Source organism: Lycorma delicatula, chromosome 2 (assembly GCF_047948215.1).
Source record: "Lycorma delicatula isolate Av1 chromosome 2, ASM4794821v1, whole genome shotgun sequence".
Taxonomy (NCBI): Eukaryota; Metazoa; Arthropoda; class Insecta; order Hemiptera; family Fulgoridae; genus Lycorma; species Lycorma delicatula.
This window is the reverse complement of record NC_134456.1, coordinates 183783273-183803029: the sequence shown is the minus strand read 5'-3', so window position 1 is coordinate 183803029 and position 19757 is coordinate 183783273. Positions and strand designations below refer to the sequence as shown.

General features: G+C 24.7%; 1 protein-coding gene across 1 annotated transcript in view; it reads right to left on the bottom strand.

The window, feature by feature from the left end:
* LOC142319491 (T-box transcription factor TBX20-like) overlaps positions 1-19321 on the bottom strand; it is a 187550-nt gene extending 168229 nt beyond the window's left edge. Inside the window, exon 1 of the mRNA XM_075356824.1 lies at positions 18882-19321. Coding sequence (XP_075212939.1) covers positions 18882-18996 — 115 coding nt within the window. The 5' untranslated portion in view covers positions 18997-19321. The remainder of the gene's footprint in view (positions 1-18881) is intronic.
* Positions 19322-19757: the final 436 nt, after the last annotated feature.

The window sequence follows — 19757 nt, the reverse complement described above, 5'->3', positions numbered from 1 at the left end:
ATATTTTATATAAATATTCTTTTTTTCTTTTGTTTTAAATAAATATGGTAACGTTTGAATATGTCTGAAATTTCTATCATTTTTTTCAGATTATACAGCCGAAAAATAAAAAGAAGGATATGAATTTATGTACTGATCGGTAGAGTTTTATGCATTTTGTAGGCTGAATATTCTTGAATTATAACGTTAATTGAATAATAAAACTATTAAATTTTACATGTAACAATAATTTTTAGTTTTAATTAAATCAGATTCTTAGTTCGTAAGAATTACTTAATGTTATACATAAAATTCTTTTCATTTTTAATTTTGTTTTAGAGTATTTTAATTAAATTTGTTCATCTTCTGGATAAGTATAAAGTATAATAAATCTATTTTTAAAAACTTTCTCTGACATATCTGAAATACTAATAAATTTAATACAAAATTGATATTATTAGACTTTAAAGTACACAGTAACATTCTTATTCATCTGTTAGTGTTATAAGGATAATTGTCCTAGATGACAAGTTATATAAGAGTTGAGCCACAACCCAAAAATTATATTTTAAGTACAAAGAATATCTAAAACCAGGTACACTAGAAAAAAGTATTAAGTGAAGATGATTTAGCACGGAATTATTTTTTATGAGTTTATATGATACTAAAAATTATAGAACTAATTGGCCAATAAAGCCATAAAAAAATAATAAAAATTATTATTTTTTTAAAGAGCGGCAATTTTTTTAATTGATGAACTAGAAAGGAAAATAATTATAAATTTTTTTTTCATTTCAAAATTATCTTTATTAATATTTTTAATGTTGTAGTAAAAATACTTTAAGGAAGTGGGATTTTCAATTTATTATAAATTATTCTCTCTGTTTGTTTGATACTCAGATGAATATTTTCGGGCTTATGCCAAGTATCTGACATAATAATTTTGATAGTAATATCAAGAAAATTGTAAAATGACTCTTTTTACATCATTAAATAAAGACCATCTTCCCAATACCACGTAAAGGGCGGCGGCTCTCTTCTAAATTATCAAGGGAATACGATTAATAAAGATAGGCTAAGGCTAAAATTGACATAGAGTGATTCAGGAGAAAACGGAGATAATTTGGGAACCGATTCTAGAGCTAGAAATAAAGAAAAAAGTTTACACAAACATATATCCGAAAACGCATTGTTATCGAGTTACGGCTAGCGAAAAATTTCGCCCGAATTTCAGTTCCCCCTGTAAAATGAGGTCATATAGAAATAAATTTAACCATACTGAATTTAATTTATTATTTTCATATTGAATTTAATTTAATTAATTTAATTTAATTAGATTTTTAATAATTAAATATTTATTATTAAATTATTAATAATTCAAAACGGAATTTCACTTTTTTAAATTCAAATTCAGTTGGAGAAATGTAGGTCCAGTTTAGAGTACAACAAATACAAGACCATTACATAACTTGATTCTTAAAAATAATTAAGCACAGTCAAAATTATGTTAAAAACAATTAAACCGCCTAACGCGCTTAATCACAATGTTATTACAACAATGAGTAGTATTCAGATTAATTTGAAACATATAGTTAATATTTTTTCATTGGTCAACTTTATTGTACTGAAATATGCTGTTTTTTTAATTTTTTTTTAATTCATAACATTTTTCTGTTAAGTTTTTTCTGTTAATATTTGTCTTTTTAAGACTTTATTACATAAATTTTCTCAGAATTAATTTCTCTACAAGGTTTGATAAAACAATTTACCCATTTATTGGTTATTTAACAAAGTGATTGTAACTTAAACCAAATGTGGCGAATTTTTAGTTAATATTAGATTCTATATTTTATTAATTTATAGGCTGATATTTAAAGTATTTTCTCAAAAATGTAAAAAAAAAAATAGTTTTAAAAACATTTTAAAGTGTGTTTATGATATTTTTTGGAGGATTTTATGAATAAACGTATATATTTAATGCAGCTAACAAAACAGTACATATTTCTGTGTTTCAAAAACCTTAGCTCACATTAGGTAGAAGTCAATGTTGTTTATCAGAATTTATTTAAATAAAGTCGCAATTATTAGTCTTCATTAATAGGTTTTTTACATAAAAATAACGTTTTTTTAGGAATTATAATATCGTAATTAAAACTTGAGTTTTTTTTAAAAAATCCATTTATTCAAATACCTCTAAAAACCAATAAAAATAAAAGCCCACTAAAAGCAATAGACTAATTATACATTTTCGGTTGTTTCAATTTAAGACGGTGCCAAATAAGTGGTTAGTAAATAGGTAATTATTTGTATGTAATTTGCTGTAGATTTCAAAAAGTTGAAATGTAACAAAAAAAATTAAAAGACTTTTTTTGATCTGTAGCTTTTTTCAAGTCTTTATCACAATGGTTGGTTTCAAATGCCTTTTTAAGTCTATAATTACGATTTTTATTTGGCATTAAATATTTAACTGTTTTGATGTACTTCTCCTATCGCTTCCTTTTCTATGTACTAATCTCTCAACTTTAATGTATTTTGTCACATTTATATCTACAATTTTTTTTTTTTTATGATTCTTTCCCATGCAATTTATACCCACTACCTTTCATTACATAATAAACTTAACCATCGCTTGATGTCATTAAGTTGTAGTACATGATTCTTTAACCTGGTTCTTATTTTTACAAGAAAATATAATTTACTATCTTTACCATTACTCTGACATATATTTTTATTTGACTAGTTTTATGTACTTCACTATTCCTCCTAATTCAGTAATTAATCGTAATTTAGTAAATAATTAATAGTATTTTCAATAAAATAATTTATCCATAACATTCTTCCTTTATCCTTAAATATTCCTAATCCATTTTAAACATTAAATATAAAACACAATTTTTCGTAAAGTTTTCTCCCTCTATAATTTCATGAAGTTATAAATTTAAAAAAAGAAGTTCAGGTAAGGCTTTTTATTAATTTTGTTTTTCAAGATCCTATAGCGTATTTCCAGTTTTTCTTATTTATATACAAATAGCGAAATTATATAAACCATCATAAACGATTCAATTTAAAATTTTATATTTATTTTATGAAATCATTATTAGTAGCTTTTGTAAACTATTTCATTCCTACATAATTAGTTTTTGCCGTAATTCTAGATTCAGCATTCACATATTTATAAGATATTCGTCTTCATATGTTTACTGTACTCTTTTAATTAAAGAACGCGGTCAGTCAAAGATAATATTCCTTCAAAATACTTAATGATAAGCAAAAAAAAAGTGTAGAATGCGTATTAGATCAATACCAGTTTGGTTTCAAGAAGAACACGGATAAAAAAGAAGCCGTTTTAGCACGCAAATTAGTTTTAAAAGTTAAAAGTTTTGGATAAAGATAAATAATTTGCTATTAAAATTTTATAAATTTTAATATTTTGGCATTAATTTCGAGAAAGCCTTTGATCGTATTTCAAATTTTAGAATCGAAAAGTTTCTAGAAAAACTTAAAAATAAGTACTAGGTTTAAAACGCCTATCTTAAAACATCCGGGACGTTTTCATTTTGGAAATATGGGAAATCTAAAGGATAATAATTGTAAGGAAACGTAAAGAAAATAATACATAAAACAAATTATTTGAGAATTCAAAATTTTAGAAATAAGGTGAGTTTATTAGATCGACATAAAATATAAAGAAAAAAGATGTGCATGAAACCAGTCGAATCAAAAAATATATTGGAGCTACAAAAAACCGTACATGGTCCAGGTTAAATTATTAACAAGAGAAAATCGGAATAAACAGATGTATCTACATTACTGTATTAAGACCAACTTAGACGCAAGAAAATTTTTTTAAACTATGCCTTTGCTATCAGTTCTCACAGTTTCTAACCGCCTATGTAGATTTACATTAAATCTTCACTTTTTAAGCAGGAATTTAATTCAGTGAAACGTATTTATGTAACTAACATTTTATAAAATTTCTTCCAGATTCTATTGCAGTCTTACGTCTACGTGTTTTGTTCCTGTAAAATAGTCTTGTATTTGTGCTTATAAAAAAGTTTTTGTTTTTTTTATCAAGGAAAAATTACCAAATTTTTCCATTTATCTACAACAGAAATTTTCAGTTATTTCTCTATTTGTTCTGTAAAACATTGTTAACTTACAAACACTTTTATTTATAAATATATATATACTTTTCCAGAATGAAAATAATGTTAAGAAAATTCCATTAAAATTTAAACGATATATTTTTTTAAGATTTTAATATAAAAATTGTAAACCATTATTACCTTACAAATACTTTTTATTTGTAACCTCAAATTATATTTATAATCGGTTTCGTAGATTAGAAATCATAAGTAAATTTTATGGCACTAATTAAGTTATAAAGAAGATTCCTTTTTTTCCTGTTTTGTTACCGGAAATCACCGTCAGGTATTACGTCAAAGGATGAATGAGGATGATATGTATGACTGTAAGCGAATTGGAGTCTTATACAGTCTCTGGTCGACCATTTCTGAGATGTGTGGTTTATTGAAACCCAACCGCCAAAGAAAACCGGTATCCACGATCTAGTGTTCAAATCCGTATAACAGTAACTGCCTTTACCAGGATTTGAACGTTGTAACTCTTGACTTCGAAATCAGCTGATTTGCGAAGACACGTTCACCATTGGACTAATCCGGTGAGCAAAGGAGATTCCTTAAAACACCTTAATATTACATTTTACACATCAACAGAAAATGGTTTTGGTAGCAAAGTTAGCATAAGCATTGATAAAGTGCAACCCGTAATGAACTAGAAACCATAATAATGTCCAGTGCAACAAATAAAGACACAACTTATCAATAATAGAACATAGAAACAAATAACATTAGAAACATAAATGATCGTAAACATAACATAAATATTAAAGAAAATATTTTATTTTATTTTTATAACAGCTAGAAAAATTTATTACAATTATTTATAATAATTACATTCTAAAATCCTAGCCATGACAAGAATTTATTTTCGCAGTTATTGTTTTATATATATATATATATATATATATATATATATATATATATATATATATATATATGCATAGCTTCTGTTTCAACTGCTAAACGGTTGAAACATATTACATAATTACAGTAAATTAGTAAAGTAATTTTAATAAACGAATAATAAAATATTTATTACCTAAAGATAAAGTGTGCGACATTTATAATTTTAAAAATAAACAATTGATTACATTTCTCTCAACATGATACGTTTATAATTTATGAAAAAAATATTAAAGTAACACTTTTTTCTTACGACGTCAGTTAATAAATAAATATCACCACAATATATCTTTTACGAACATTTTTATTTTTTTATTCTTTTTTCATAATTCGATTATCTTAATTAATCAGTTAGTTTCTCAAGGATAATCGGACTTTTTATAACCAAAAGGATTTATCATAATTATTATAACAACAAACCACACAAAAATTGGATAAGATATTTTGCCGGATATTATCCCGTCGTGTAAAAGAACCTTAAATAGTCTATTTGATTTGATTTCATACGACGAGTTCAAATAAATTGAAGAAAGAATTCATTCATTGTAAATAAAAAATTATAAAATAGATTAATCTTATAATAGAATTAAATAATTAAATAACAAACTAACACTTGCGTCATCAAGTTTAATATTAATTTATATTTTAACATTGAATGTGTCAAAACTAACAATTTTATTTTTTATTAGTTTTTTTTTTTTTGCAGTACCGAACTTAAAAGTTTTAATGGTACCACCATTAATTAATCGACATAACAATTGTTTTTTCCTATTTTGAATAAAATAGTCGCAAGATGAATAGAGAAATATATTTAATAATGGATTTGAGTGTTATTTTCTGTTCTTCCTAGTACTGTCACTCCAACATTCGTAGTTAACCGGAATCATGACAATTACGAATGGTAAAGTGATAATGTTAGGAAGGGCAGCAAATAACACTCAAATCAATTATGATAATCCTAGCGGAAATGTAAAATATTATGAAACTGTATTCCCTTTTTTATTAAAACTAAAATACTGCATTAATCCCTCCATATTTCTGTAGTACTACTTCAGTAAAGAGAGTTTTTTTTTTTTAAATAATAGTTTTCATTTTTAGTGTAAAGTAAAAATGGGAGTTAAAACCTTTTGATATGGTTAAAAAAATTAGTAATGTAGTTATTACCTAATACCACTATTTTTTTTTGTTTTTATTATTATTATTATTTTTCATAAAAGTAATTTTAATATAAAATACAACCCTACATACATAAAAGCGAGTTTGGTATTAATATATTTTATCACACAAATCTTAAAATACGGGAAATAACGGCAGGGGTTTAAATATTCTGCTAATAATGCACATATAGGGTTATAATCTAAACAATAAGCAAATTCATAACTGCAGAATCACATTTTGAAACAGTCTACAGACCTAAATCTAGATGTATAAGAATTTTGAAACCGAAAATATAACTATAAAATCACGAGTCAAATTACACTCCTGGACTTAAATTAATTTTTGTCTGCGTTTACATAGTGCCAAATAAAAATTATGATATAAATATTGTAACAATATTTAAATAAATTGAAATCAGAAAGAAGCAGTAATCTAGCTACTTATTCTCATGTCATGTGTTAACTTTTACTAATATTATTTACAAGTGAAAATCAGTTTGTTACTAAACTTCTTCATTATACGTTTTCGCATAACTTCAATAAGTTTTTGTATGTAAGTTTTAAAAAGAACCTCTGGCCAAATTCATAAGATTAAAAAAAAAAATTATTATTTTATGCTTGTAAAACTGAGTTTTTATTCCGTACTTTTACTATATTAGTTGTAACTAAATTGGTTATTGTGAATCGCGGAGTCTACGAACTAACCTCTGGCAACAGAAAAATAATATTCTTACAACTAGTCTACTGAAGTATCAAGAACAAAAAATTGTCCCATAGTAGTATATACTCTCAGTTAATTTTTTATGTAGCCGATTGGCTGTATAATATTCTTGTTCAGTGCAATACCCTTTTCCTGATAATATAATGCATTTCAATATGATTTTGTCAAATATTTTAATTTATACCTGGTCTGCCACGCAAACTAAAAACTAGTTAATCTCAATATTGTGTTTGATATTGCGTAGGTACTTGGACGGACGCTTTTCCCAGATTATCTAATTTCATTGATACTAACTCGGGTGTTCTGCAGGACTCAATGTTGGGGCCTATCCTCTACTCCGTCTTCATTGCGGACATTCCAGATATGGACGATACTAATGTTGCATCATTTGTGACAATTATGACTAGACAAACCCGGTGGATTACATATATTAAACTTTTTTCTTTTTTTCTTGATAAGTCGGAGGAACCCCATTTACAGGCAGAGTATCGGACTCGCAACAGGTTCCGCAAGATATCGTTTAAGTGCGTATATGTACCTGCGCCCTACCGACTTAGACCTACGAACCTAAAAGTTGACACTTAGGACGAGGCTTCTAATCTTGAGATATGCATCATCTAACTACTTAAATTTATGTTTATGATTTCTTTATGTTTTTGTTGTTTGTTCTTATGTTACTTTCTTTACCTTTTGGTTTTATTCATATTACTAGATTTTTATGAATTCCAGTTCCTAGTTGTCTAGACTTCATCATTTCATATGCTACCTTTGATATACTATTGATGTTTTTAAAATTTATTTAATTGTTTCATGGAAACTTCTTTCCTCTTGCTTACTGTAATGAAATTTACTTATTTCTATTTACAAAACCAATTATAAATATATTTTCTGATAAAAAAGAATAAATAAATAAATTCTTCTGTTAATCTCTAACAAATTCTCTCATAAAACCAAGGTTAGTTCCGTTTTATTTTTACTCTTTCTACTGTGAAAAATCATAATTTACAACTGAATTAAAAAATATATTTCATAAAATACTCATTGTTTAAAGAATACAAGTACAAACTGTATAAACAAACTGTAATATTACATGAAATAAAGATACTGTCAGTGAGTGCTATCGGTAAAAGAAGGAACCGCTAACAATAACCATACTATGAGAAAGTTTATTATTTCTGTTTTTGTAAGTTGATTCGAGGTTAATGTTGCCGTTGCCGAATTTGTGAACTGATGGAAAGATATACTTATCAATGCAATTTTCACAAGAAATTAATTCGACTTAAATGGCAGATCTCGCATTAATCATCTAAAACTTCTACCAAATTGATTAAATTGAATAAACTGACAAGTGAAGTGAAATGAATAATTCACAATGATTTACATCAATTCAAACAAAAATATTACTGCTATTAGTTTATAAATTAATTATTTTCATCGAAAGTTTTAGTCATACCACTATCAATAGGCAAATGCTCAATAACTTCGGCAACCAAATTTGGGGTGGGGAAAACCGATACCAATTTTTTTAACCAATTTTATACTTTTTTCATTTGGACAAATTTTTAAAGTAAAAATTGACCATTATTAAATAGTATACCTTCAATCAGTGTTTGTAAAATAATATAACATGTAGGTAACTCTATAGACAGGGGAAAATGTATTTAATTAATTTCTTTAATAACCTTATAAAAATTGCCTGCAAGTACTAAACATTTATACAAAAAAATTTTTTCCAACTCATTAAAATATTAAAATTTTGACAAAATACCTATTAGAAAACCATTTATTTCTATTTTAGAAGTTAATTTTTACCTTTAACACGTAAAATATTAAATAATATCATAATACGAAATACTAATGCATCTATCACGTATAAAATTAGTAGGTAACCTTTGCACGGCTTAGACTGGTTTCTTATGAATAAGTTACGGCAGTAAACAAACATAAATTGTTATTCAAATTTTAACAATTGTAAGCCTGTAGTAAAAGTAAAATATACCACATAAGACACATCTCATTTGTCTTATTCCTTGAATTCATGATTTATTGAATTATTTATAGAAAATAAAAAGGGAATTTGGTTTTATCTCGGTGATTAAATCACGGTATTTTATTAAAAGAATAATATGTTTTTTAAATAAATTAAATGATGATTATTTCGCACCTTTTAACGGACAAAGTTTTCGTGAAAAAGAATCGTAGAAATGTAACGGATAATATTACCGTAATTAATTGATAATAAATTTATTTAATATTTTAATATAAAGGTTCAATATTTGCAAATAATTAGTGTGAAAATTTAAATTTATAACCTTTTTTTTTACAAAAACAAGAGAGTATGAATGAATCTGTAAGAAAACAGGTCAACTAAACAGCCGTTTACAAAAATCCTTTACAGTAACTTCCATTGTGTGTATATCATAAATATATTAATTTAATAAATAATAGTTAAAAAAATAATTTAATTTAATTTTAGCTTTATACGTTTTGAATTTTTAAATATGTTTTATAATAACTATGATTAAAAATTGATAGGTCTGAATGTAATCGTTCAATTTGTGCGAATAAGAACGGTTTGGTTAGTGATAGCCGTAATAGTATTTACTTTTATAGCAGATATTCATTTATGATGAACAAGAATTTCAACAAAAAAATTATTTAATTTGTTTTCTCAAATTATAAATATCGGAATGTTTTTACTGAAATATTCCTTATTAAAAATAACTTTACAAACAGGCAATTTTTAATTTTGGTACAACATTGAATTTTCTTACTCATACAATTATCCATTTAAAAAATCACCCATATCGGATCTAACAGAACTGCTCTTGTAAGTACATATGTATGCTCACAAAGACACACAGATGAAAAATCCTAACAAGTTCCGAATTATTCGAAAGTATTCTTTGTCTTTTTTCTTTTTAATTTCAGATTTTCAGAAAAAAGTATGTATTATTTAAATAATAAATGCAATAAAATAACTTTGATAATGTTCAAGAACTACTTACATAAAGTAAAAGTACACAAATAAATGTATTTTGATTATATTATATTTCATTATTGATTGAACAAGATAATATATGTAGTAATGTCCAGAGATAATATATAGCAATAATTTTTATAACTCTGCACAGTTATATTAAGATTTAATACCCAGTAAATAAATTTTTCAGTAAGTAATATATTTGATGAAAATTTAAATCATGATTAATTGGAAATTAAATTTAATTACTAATTATTATTCAAAATTACAAATAAATTTGATAATTTTTTTTTATATAACGTTTAGTAAAAATATGAATTTTCTTTTTTAGATAAAATTGGAATCTCAGAATCTGATGTTTTTTCTTGGTTTAAAGATTGATTGCTTCCAGAAGTAAAAGAGTATATTTAAATTAACAACTGTGTGCAATTGCATTACACAGAATAAGATTTATTTTATTATTTTAAATTCTTCTCAGATTCTTCAGACTCATTTTTTTGTAATTTTTATAAATACTTAAGTATATTCTAAATAATAAAATTATGTGATTTTTAGGAGGATAAGCTGACTTTGTGCATGATTTTTTTATTTATTAAAAAAATATTTATTTTATATAATTAATAATTTATTATATTTATAATCTTATAGGTATATTTAAAACTCTTTCTCTGCCACACATCTTTCATAATTATATATAAATTTCAATTTTTAATAAATTACTTGTCATGTTTAATAAAATCAATGAACAAAACGGGCATTCTTAAAATTTACTTTTTTTATTAAAAAAAATGATTTTAGTCATTTCTGTAAATATTAAGATGATGTACAAAATAAACAACCCGAAATTAAACTGCTTACGATTTAGTCTTTATTATATTTTAAACCATGATTTTTTTTATAGCTTTCGTTAACAGAATCATGTACGATCTGAATATATGAATTTATTTATTCATTATCTGATATAATACGTGTTTCAATTACTTCCAGTCGGTTGTACTTTGCATGAAATGCATTTCTTTCTGCTGCTAAGTTTTATTTCTTATTTCAAATGGAATTTACTTTGATAGCAATTTTTTTTCTTCTTATCTTTTCTTTTTTTGCTTCTTTATACAGTTTATAATATTAACATGTACTTCTTTTTTATAAACATTTTCTTTTGCTGTTTTGTTTGATATAAACATGTTTGTTACGTTTTATATAAATATTATTTTTATAATATTTATATATATCTTTTACGATATATATAAAGAAAAAATTTTTTTGGCGTTTTAGAATTCTTAACATTTTTGTCTTAAAAGGAAAATTTACGAATTTTTATCGTTATCTCTTTCGTTTTAATAAATGAAACATTGTTCTTTATTCGGATAAAATAAAACGAATTTGTGTTTCATATCATAACACAATCATAAATTAATGGTCATATCCACAATATCTAACTCTTCAAAACATACTCAGAGAGAATGCCTAATTGAATGAGTATGAATATTGCATCAAATCTCAGATAAAGAATATTTATCGTAACAATCTTATTTTAAAGATCTAAATTAATTTTATTACGTAACAATTTGATATTCATTTTTTTGTATATTCAATTATTTAAAAGGTTTAGAATTATTCAATACATTTTGTAGCAAAGAGAAATTATGTAGTTTATCGTCCTAGAGCTAGTGCTGATTTGGTGGGCCACGAAAGGAAGATATTAGTTACTGTAAATGACACTGACTGCGCTACTGTGCAGAGCAACACTCGTCTATTATTTTGTTTCCTAAGTACTACCTTTTAATACTGCATTTAATTTATTTATTTTTCATGACGTTTAAAAAATTTTTTCTTCGTTAATTTCTTTTTGTATTTATTTAAAAATGATTTTATATATAATTCTATTTAATCATATTTAAATATGAATTAAATCATTACTGATTGTTTCAACAAAAAATAATATTTTAAAAGTAGTTAATAAGTGGATTTTACTTCAAAATTACCGTATAAGCTAACATTTAGAAGATAACAGTATTTTGTTTTGTGTTTTTTTTTCCATGAAGTAATACCGGAAAAATAGTTATTATGAATTTTTTAATAATACTTGAGACAAACTCATTAATTTTACGAAAATTAAAAAGGAAGTTAAGCTTTCCTTAAACATCCAGTCCAGTTGTAAGTCCAAAAATAATCTCGTAATGTGTTACATTTATCAATTAAACGTTTGGATTACCTCTTAAGTTTTTACAGCTTCGATAAAGTTAGTTTAAAATTCTTGTTTAAATCTATATAATAGTGATTCAATAGCAGTTATCCAGGTATTTCTTTGTTAAACTTAAAATATTTTGAATGAAATAAATAGGTTTACTAAATAAAATTTTAAAATTTATTTTTAATACACTAATTGTGATTTTATGTATATATATTTTATGAAACCTTTATCCTGTTCTTGTTATCATAGTTTTATTATTATTTCACATAAAATAACCGTTAAATTTTTACCATTTCATTAAAAAGAAAAGTTTTTCACTTAATTAATTTTATATTGACTAATTGTATTTTTATGATATTTAAGTTTTTTTTATTTTTAAATTTAATGGCATTTAGTTTAATTATTAACTACATAATATGCAGCTAATACAATTAATATTATACCTGCTCATAAAATAATAGTTTTCTTTCATTAAAAATGGCAGATAACATTTTACTTAATAATAAAAGAAAAAAATTAATAAACATGTTTAACTTTTTTATTTTATAGGTTATAGCTTTAAAAAATATTTGTATTAATTATTAGTATTATTAATATTATTAGGTAATTTAAGATTAAAAAAATATAATAATTATGAGTAATAAATATTGTTAAGTATAAATAATAATAATATTATTATTATTTATTGTTTTTCTGTGAAATTTAATGCTGCATTAAAAACCTATTAAGATTAATGCAAAAGATTCATTTTGTAAAAAAAAATTATACAATTTTTCCTTTTTAATTAAAAATATTTATTAATAGTTTCATTATATTACGTTCCTACGTAATTCAAGTTTTACATGATTCCAAGTAGATATAAAAAGTACTGTTGGTATTTTTTTTTACATTTTATAAAGCTGTTGAAAGTTGTATTGCATTACACAGTGACTTCTGTGTAGATATTAATTTTATAGATATATATTAAATTCTTAAACGGGCTTATTATGTATAATAAATCAATCGTACGATACTATTATTAACAAAATTAAACTAATATTTAATTTTTATTTATTTCTAAAAAAAAAATATGTATTTTATAATAATCTTACATATATCTGATATATGTATATATATTTAAATTTGTATGAAGTTATTAAAAAAAAATTGTAATAATTTTATTTACAAGTCTCCTCCCTTCCCCACAGCCAATAGATTATTACTCCCTTACCACAAGCTTCAAATCCTATTACAATACATCGGGTGGTCTTGTTAATCTTAGCTTATGTAGTAGACAGAATAATATACAAATAACTGTCTATATTATTAATTAAAGAATTTTTAAACTTTTTAATGAGAAATATACTAAAAATATTCTATCATTTTATGTATAACTTAAGTTTAAATTGATCATTGTTTTCGTTCCTTAATTTTTTTTTATTCTAAACTATTTTTTAGCTTCTGAAAAATATTTTTATTAAAAATAATAATAATAGTTCTAAATTATGTTTATTCGTAAATCCGTAGAGAAATTCAGCAGATGTTTTATCTAAACATATCGTTTTATTATGTTTGTTAACCACTGTAATTAATTAAAATATTAATTTTTATTTTAATTTTCAATTTTGTCTTCTTTTTTTTATTATTTATAAAAAAATTTAATTATTACTTCTTTTCAAAATTACTTATAAAATAATATTACTGAACTTTTTTTTTTTTTAAACTGCCAATTTGTATTATGCCATTTCATGTTTATATTTAGTATTTTGTTACAATATATTATTGATGTTGTCTGTCATACAGTATTAGATTAAAAGTTAAAATAACTGCTTTGTTGTTAATATATATATTTAATTAGCAACTATATCCTTAACTTAAAAACGTGATAGTTAAAGAACACTATTAATCTTAGGCGAGAGATATATTAAAAAAACCTCTATTTGATTATTAGTAACTATTGCAACAATGAATTTTTCGGTTTAATAATAAAAGGAAAAAATAGATTACAAACATAAAGTGATTTTTGTTCGTATTTTATAGCCCTTATTTTTGGGAATTTAGACAAATGAGATTGGCAGAATTTTAACGGCCTGATGACTTCCGGAAGTCACCAGTCAATTTATTAGTAATATTTTTTTTTTTTTTAATTATAAACAATTACTTATTTTATTAAAATTTTATTTATTTTCTAAATAATTCACAATGGGTTTAACAAATTACATAATATATATGTTCTTCCTTCTTTCTAAATTCATTGTGTTTTATAAATACTTATTTAATGAAATATTGATTCTATTATTTATTTATTTAACAAAATACCGTTTTATTTATTTATTTATAAAACAAATAAACTAATCCTTTTACTATATAGCTTATCTAAGCCTTACACTTTACATGAATTCTCTTTTTTTCAATAGAAAAATACCTACATTTTTCGTGTAAGTTTGAGAGTAAAGGTTTGATGTATTTTTTTTTTGGAAATTCATTAACTTATTTTCCATATTATATAATTTATTAAAAGAACCATCGAAACTGCTAAATTCATTCATGGACATTATCGTACGTACGGATGATCCAACACAGATAACTAATTCTCTACTATTATCTCTCTCGTACTTTTTGCATAACCAACATCTAGCATTAACAAAAATATAAATTATAAGAAATGTACTTCAGAATTATGATCATTTTGGGAGTTGAAAATTTAACAATTATAATCCTTTAAATTTTTACGTATCATAAAATAATTATAATCACTGGTTCCTTATAATTTTGATGTATCATAAAATCTTTTGTGTCAATGTAATATATTTTAACTTAACATCATAATTATTGCATAAACTTTTATTTTTCATTTAAGCTGTACAGAAATTTTTTGATGAAAAAACTACCGTTTTTTTTAATTTTTTTTTATTAATATTAGATTATCTTGTTATTTATAAATTTTTCGAGTAACACATAATTAAAATTTCATTGACATATTGTGCAAGATTATATAACAGGCCTGTATCTGTTTTGATTAGCTTAATCCCCTCCTAATTCACTTTAAAACCCCGTCATAAGTCGACTAATAATCAATAAAATTAGATCAGAAAACAAATAATAATAATAATAATTTTTAATATCAGTACAAAAACATTAATGTTACATTATTTTTTTATTTTTTATTTTGTGTTCTATTTGCTTTCTTTGCGGTGGAAAAAATAATATACGAACGATATGATTGGAAGACATGAATCGTAAAATTTTTAACAGCTTATCTTATTATTCATCCTAATTTAATGATATATATATATAAGTGAGATGGCAAACGAAAAATTCTAAATTTCAATCTGGAATCGAACCCAGAACCTACATATACTTACAAGATTATCAACTGAGCATCTAATATTTATAATCATTTTTTTAAATCATATAAAAACATTTAATTTTACAATATATATATGTAATTTAATATACTCTTTGTCCGCCGTCTAATTAATATAATAATAATAGTAAAAAGATACTATTTAATAACTATAATTTTCTGCTTTATTATTAACACAAGATAGTATGTTTTTCACTTCATTTTCTAGTCAAATAAAATCCAACATATGGCTAATAGCTAAGATTAGTCTATATTATGTACAACAGGAATAAAAAAGAAACACTCAGGTAGAAATTTTTTCTCAGTATTTTTAATAATGGCTAGAACATGCGTGTTGATATAATAAGTTTCTTTTTGTATAGATCTATTAAAAAGTTATTTAAAAATGTTATCTTATACAGCATTTTCATATCATTTTACTTGACAAAAATAATAATTCACTTTTATTTTCTATAATCTTAAGAGTGTATTTAACATAAATTATATTAAATTTAACTTGTAATTAATCTGTTTAATCAATTATCTTTCAACAAAATGTGAATTTATCAGTAACGTAGGTTAATCAAATTCTAATTTGGAAATTAATTTTATTTAACCTAATCTTACATATAACATTTATTCAGTTTAATTATCTTTAGAAACTGAAAAATATATTTGTTAAAATTTTGAGTTTGATGATTTTTATTCATGATATTAGATGTAGCGTTTAGATTTCTTTATTCCTGTTTTTGTTTCTTTGTTTGTTATAAATAACTCGATAACAACTGAATCATGTTAGTTAAAAAATTATTTTTATAACTATTTTTCTACTTGGCATGTTTTATATTTATGAAAAATTGCAATTATTGTACAAGATTTTATTTTTAACTTCGAATCCACTTATCTCTTAGTAAAAATAAAATAGTGTTTTTTTTCAAAAATTTGTAATCTGGAATAAATATATTCCCATAACTAAGCCAGTAAAGTGATTTTTTTTTGTATATATCAATTTTATCTTCCATAAATAACTGTGTATTTACCATTTTTGAGTCTTTAAGATAATTTGGAGAACTGTCTTATTTATACAAGAAAGTATCGAGAATATAAAATTTCAAATATAACAGGTTCGAACCCTAAATCTTTTGAATGAAAAGGCAGAAGTAGCCAAGCAATTTATTTTAAATATTTTTGTAGAAATGTTATATGAAAGTCTCTGATTCTGTCATAATAAAATTGTTTTCTTTAGGATGAATTAAAAAAATAACTTCGAAAATATTTTTCGCATAATAAATCAATTCGGAAATTATTAATGCATTTTAGATTTTTTTAATAACTTTGTTTGTAATTTATACTAATGTAAAATTTATATTAAAGCTTTTTTCCTTTTTTTTATTTTGATCGGGAGAGCTTATTATTTAATTATAAAATTACGATACGTAACAATTGAAACTAATTATTTGTATAGTGATTTTAACCGATTCATTTGAGAATATTTTTTTTTCTGCAAGAATTACATCAATTATCGATCTTATAAGTTTTTTTGTTTATGGCCTAAAACCAGCCATATCCTGACGAAGCAGGGTGAAGATGATAGTAACATAATAAATAAAATTTATTATTTCTATTACAATATAAAAATAAAATAATCACCCACATCAATGCTATAGTAATGTTTCGCTAATTTTAACTAACATCCAGTTAGTTATCCATTAAGCTATATCTGCTTTAACATCGCTACATAAATTATTAATTGACCAGCAGCAATATATTGCGGTTACTATTTTAGCTACAGTATTAACAAATGCTTCAACGATAGAAATTCAGTTCTATAAAAAAACACTTAATTAATTTATTTTTGATCAGTATAATAAATTAATTATATTATTTATTTATAATATTAATATCATATTTACTATTATTAAATTTGTTTATATTTTATTATTTATTTAGCAAAAAAAATACATACCATCTTTATTATTCTTTAATAATATAAATTTAAGAAACAAATTATATTTTATTAAAAGATAATATTTTTTAATAATTAACAAAAAACTGATTATTTTTAAAATAAAGTGATTAACATGTTATCTTATATCTTTAAATTAATAAAGCTACCGATAAATTAGTACATTAACATACTTTACTAATCTTGCCTATTTCATACCTTTAGTGCAAATTTTAAAATAGTTTTTTTTAACGAATGTAGTTAAATTATAATTTTTGTTAATCATGGTTTTTTAATATTTTTATTTATTATTTTAACTATTACTAGTTGCTAATTCATCCTCACGTTTATTAAATTATAGGCATAATAAATTGTACAAGAAACTTAAACATTTAAATTGACTATTTATATAAATCTATCACTTTGTTAATAAACCCCTAATAATTTAAGTTCACCTTCATACTTAAAATTGAGCAAATAGACTGATATTTCTTCCAATTTCCTCTTAACTTAGGAGGAAAGATTATGTATCATAAAAGCATTTTATGATTGTCAACTTTAATTAGAAAAATCCATAAAACTTAATGATGTAAATTAGAACTTTATTTACAATCTTTATTGTAACCTTACCCTTATTGTATATATTATTTTAATAATTCGGTGTATTTAGCTTATCAAATTAGAAAAAAAGTTGAATTATTAAAAACAGAATTTGCTGATCATAACACAAAATTAACGGAAAAAAATTTTTTTATGAACATTGTAGCAAAGCAACATGAAGAAAATTATCCTATATAAGATCAAACCGTTGTCATTAAAAATCAAAAGGATAAACTGTAATATAATATGTTATCTAACTTATATATTAAATTATTTAAGTCTTTAATTTTATATCATAGAACAATTAAAATTATCATATCAGAATCATTACATAAATAGCTTAATTCTAATTTAAAAATTATTTTCAATTTAATTTAATTTTAAAACATTAGTATTAAATAGACTAATATTTAAATTTTATTACTTATTCCTATCCAATATATCCCATCATTTTCAAACACGCACTATTATTATGTTTTCATTAAATATGTACAGACTAAAAAATTTGATTTAAAAAAGAATGAAAATGTTTTTCCAAATTTAAAATTCGATTTATTAATTGTAGGCCTATGAATAGGCTTTAGGCCTATATATTTTTAATATTGCAGGCCTTTATTAATGAAAAATTAGATTAACAGTTCTTCAATTATTTTAAATGAGCAACTAAGTTTTCTTAAGACTTTCTACAATCGATCAGATGAAATACACGCTTGAATCCGAGTGTTAGGCGAATAATAAATTTTACAACATGTACTTAATCTAAAATAAATAAAACCTAAAAAAATTAAATTTGTCATTTAAAAAATTTATTATGAACTAAAGAATCGGCTAGCTTGGATTAAATTTGTTTTCACTGTCTTTAAATGTACTTTCTTTAATCGTATATGATTTTATTTCACGTGTCATTTTAATTAAAGGACGTTTGATATGTTTACCTGAGCCAGAAGTGCATTCCGATTTCGGACGATCGTGGCTGCGAGCCATAATGGCTGCTATAGAGAAGTCGGTGGCACCGCACTGCCGCAGCCTGCAGTTATCCTCGCAGTCCATCACACCTGGTCACATGTTGTCGTCGGGGCCACGTGGAGTCCGCGTGCACTGTTGGCGCGGCCGGGTTCTCACGCTCACTGAGCCCGCTGCCATTTTTGCCCGGTCCAGAGGGCGCAACACGGGAACGGATTAGAAAAGTTATAGGATTAAAGGAGAGGGGAGAGAGGATCAATTCGGGAAAATGTTTCGTTGACAGGAACAATGACGGGAGAGGGGTACAGGGTGCACCACAGCGTCCGCGGGCCGGCCGCGACTTCACGGCTGTTAAGATCCGCTTATTGTTAATTTTCTTGGTTATCCGACGGTGTGCCGGAACGGCTCGACCGACAGCCCGGTCCGGTATTGGTCCAATATTACAAAGGATGCCGGTTTTTTATTCGAGGGGCGGTCCCTGACGCGGGAAGGCGGGGCGCGGTCCCCTCCTAGCTACCCAACCGCCTCCTCTCGGCAATCAATGCTGTCCCCACGACACCGCAATCACCTTCCACTTCCTTCGTCCTTCTTTCCGCTCCTTTTTCCTCCTTCTTTACTTACCCCGCTCCGCTAATGTTATGATAAACTGGCGACTCTATGATTAAGCCACCTCCTGCCCGCCTATCGGGCCTCCGTCCCTCTCACCTATTTATTAATATTCATTCGCTTTTAAACACCTTCCGACCGCCTAAATAAAATAGCAAGAAACATATGATTCTTAAAGTAAAGAGGATTTGACGAAAACGATGATGTTGACGCTGCTTTTGACGACGACCGACGGCGATTCG